The 2,218-nt window shown below is 45.3% G+C and overlaps 1 gene segment (V, D, J or C); it reads right to left on the reverse strand.

The window, feature by feature from the left end:
- Positions 1–597: 597 nt before the first annotated feature.
- LOC128772888 (immunoglobulin heavy variable 3-74-like) lies at positions 598–1,153 on the reverse strand (the record flags this gene model as incomplete). The annotated part of the segment is given in 2 exon segments: positions 598–944; positions 1,046–1,153. Coding segments are annotated over 2 exon segments (393 nt in total), but the record flags the coding sequence as incomplete, so codon positions are not given.
- Positions 1,154–2,218: the final 1,065 nt, after the last annotated feature.

Consider the following 2,218-nt stretch of genomic DNA (forward strand, 5'->3'; position numbering starts at 1 on the left):
GTTCAGGAAGCCCTCCCACAGAGAGAAAAATCTGTACTCGTTGGTCCCAGTCAGAACCCTGCCTTCACCCTGTCTGTGTCCAAGCCATTGGCCCACCTGGTGGCACAGAGCTCTTATATTTTATATCAGGAGCTCTAGCTGGGTTTCAAAAGTCCAAACTGTATGAACTCAGTATAATAGGGACCCCACCGATCCTCTGGGAGAGGGTTTTTCTGTGCTGTGGCTGGAGCTGGTTATCCCAGAAGGGCAGTTGCATGAACATTAGGGGCTTGGAGTTCATCTAGGACTGCTTTAAGGTTCAGCTGTTGTGCCTCAGGAAATCTGTAATTCACTCATGTTGAGGGACCGGAGTAAGCAATGCAAACAACTGTGTCTTTGTGGTGTTAGTGCAGTTTTCCTATGACAACACAGTTGCTAATTCAGAAAGTTAATAGGTAAGCACAGAATCCTGTGTCCAGGAACTGCTGTGTTGAGAGGAAACCCCAGACCCTGACAGGAAACCTGCCTGTAACCTCCATCTGCACCTGCTCATGGGAACACAAAGCAGAATTGTGCCTAGTGTGCGCCCCCTGGTGGTGCTGATCCCCTCCTGCAGGGAGGTTTGTGTCTGGGCTCCCAGTGAGGTCCCCTCACCGTGTCACTTGCACAGTAATATGTGGCCGTGTCCTCGGTCTTGAGGCTGTTCATCTGCAGATACAGCGTGTTCTTGGCCTTGTCTATGGAGATGGTGAATCGGCCCTTCACGGAGTCTGCGTAGCCTGTGCTACTTCCATCAGTATAAATGCCTGCGACCCACTGCAGCCCCTTCCCTGGAGCCTGGCGGACCCAGCTCATGTAGTAGCCACTGAAGGTGAATCCAGAGGCCACACAGGTGAGTCTCAGGGACCCCCCTGGCTTCACCAGGTCTCCCCCAGACTCCACCAGCTGCTCGTCACACTGGACACCTGCAGACACAAGACATGTTGGTCAGGAGACTGTCACACATCCACTCTTTCTCAGTCATGTCTACTCACATACTCAATGTCTCCCATTCACCGTGAATTACCTTTTAAAAGAGCAACCAGGAACACCCAGCCCAGCACAAACTCCATGGTGAGGTGTGTGTGTTCTGTGCTGATCACAGAATGGGAACACCTGGGACTCCCGGGGCTGGGGCTCCTCTCCCAGCTGCAGGGTTGGAGCCGGACTGGTTTAATCAGCACAGGGAGGGCCTTATTTGCATATCCTCTGACTCTATATCAGGCTCCAGACTTAGATTTGTTTCAAATTTAAAACCAGTGTTTGAGAGGCACTTCTGGATCACTTCTTGCAGAAGGGACTGTGACAGTATAAATAATTCTGATCTGTGAACACAGTGATCTTTTCATCTGTGTTTGCCATTTTACATGTCTTTCTCCCAGCACGTCATGTTTGGTATACTATTTTACTTTTTAGTGAAATTTAATCCTAAATACTTTATTTTGTGCCATATATTTTAATGTGTGTTTATTTTTGTGTGACAGATAGAGGGAAGGAGAGAGAGATCAGAGAGAGAGAAGGGGACAGAGAATCCCAAGCAGGCTCTGCACAATCATTGCAGACCCTGCCTTAGAATTAAACTCAGGAACCAGGAGATCATGACCTGAGCCAAAATCAACAGTAGGCCCTTAACGGATTGAGCCACACAGATGCTCCATTTTGTGCCATTTTCAATTGTGTGATTTTGTTAGTTTTTTCATATACTATGTTTTAGGTGTGTGGAAATACAACATATTTTTGTATGTTGATTTGTACCCTGAACTTTTCCTGAGTTTATTAGTTCTAATACTTTCTTATGGAGTTTCTAAGATTTCACTATAAGTTCATGTGATTCTCAAACAAATAATTTTCTTCTTACTGATTTGCATGTCTTTATTTCATTTTCTTACCGAATTTTTTGGGTACATCTGCAACTTATAGGAGCAGCAAGCTTTTTCCTTCTTTGCTTCTGTGTTCTTTGTATGGTCTAAGGATTCAATTGATATAAGACAGATCTACAGAAGAGAATAAATTTCATTTTGCATGTGCACAAGCTTCCTAATAATATGACACCCAGAGAATGAAGAAAGTAGGTGGCCCTTGTGCCTTTTAGGAAAAAAAAATGGATTTGCGAAGAGTTAACAAGACAGAGATTTGGGTTTGGGCAAGTCAATTAGTGAGGAATTAACAAGGCTTGTTTGCACAGCCTTCTTGGTGCTGA

This window comes from Panthera pardus, unplaced genomic scaffold, assembly GCF_024362965.1.
Source record: "Panthera pardus isolate Hobbes unplaced genomic scaffold, ASM2436296v1 HiC_scaffold_24, whole genome shotgun sequence".
Classification (NCBI taxonomy): Eukaryota; Metazoa; Chordata; class Mammalia; order Carnivora; family Felidae; genus Panthera; species Panthera pardus.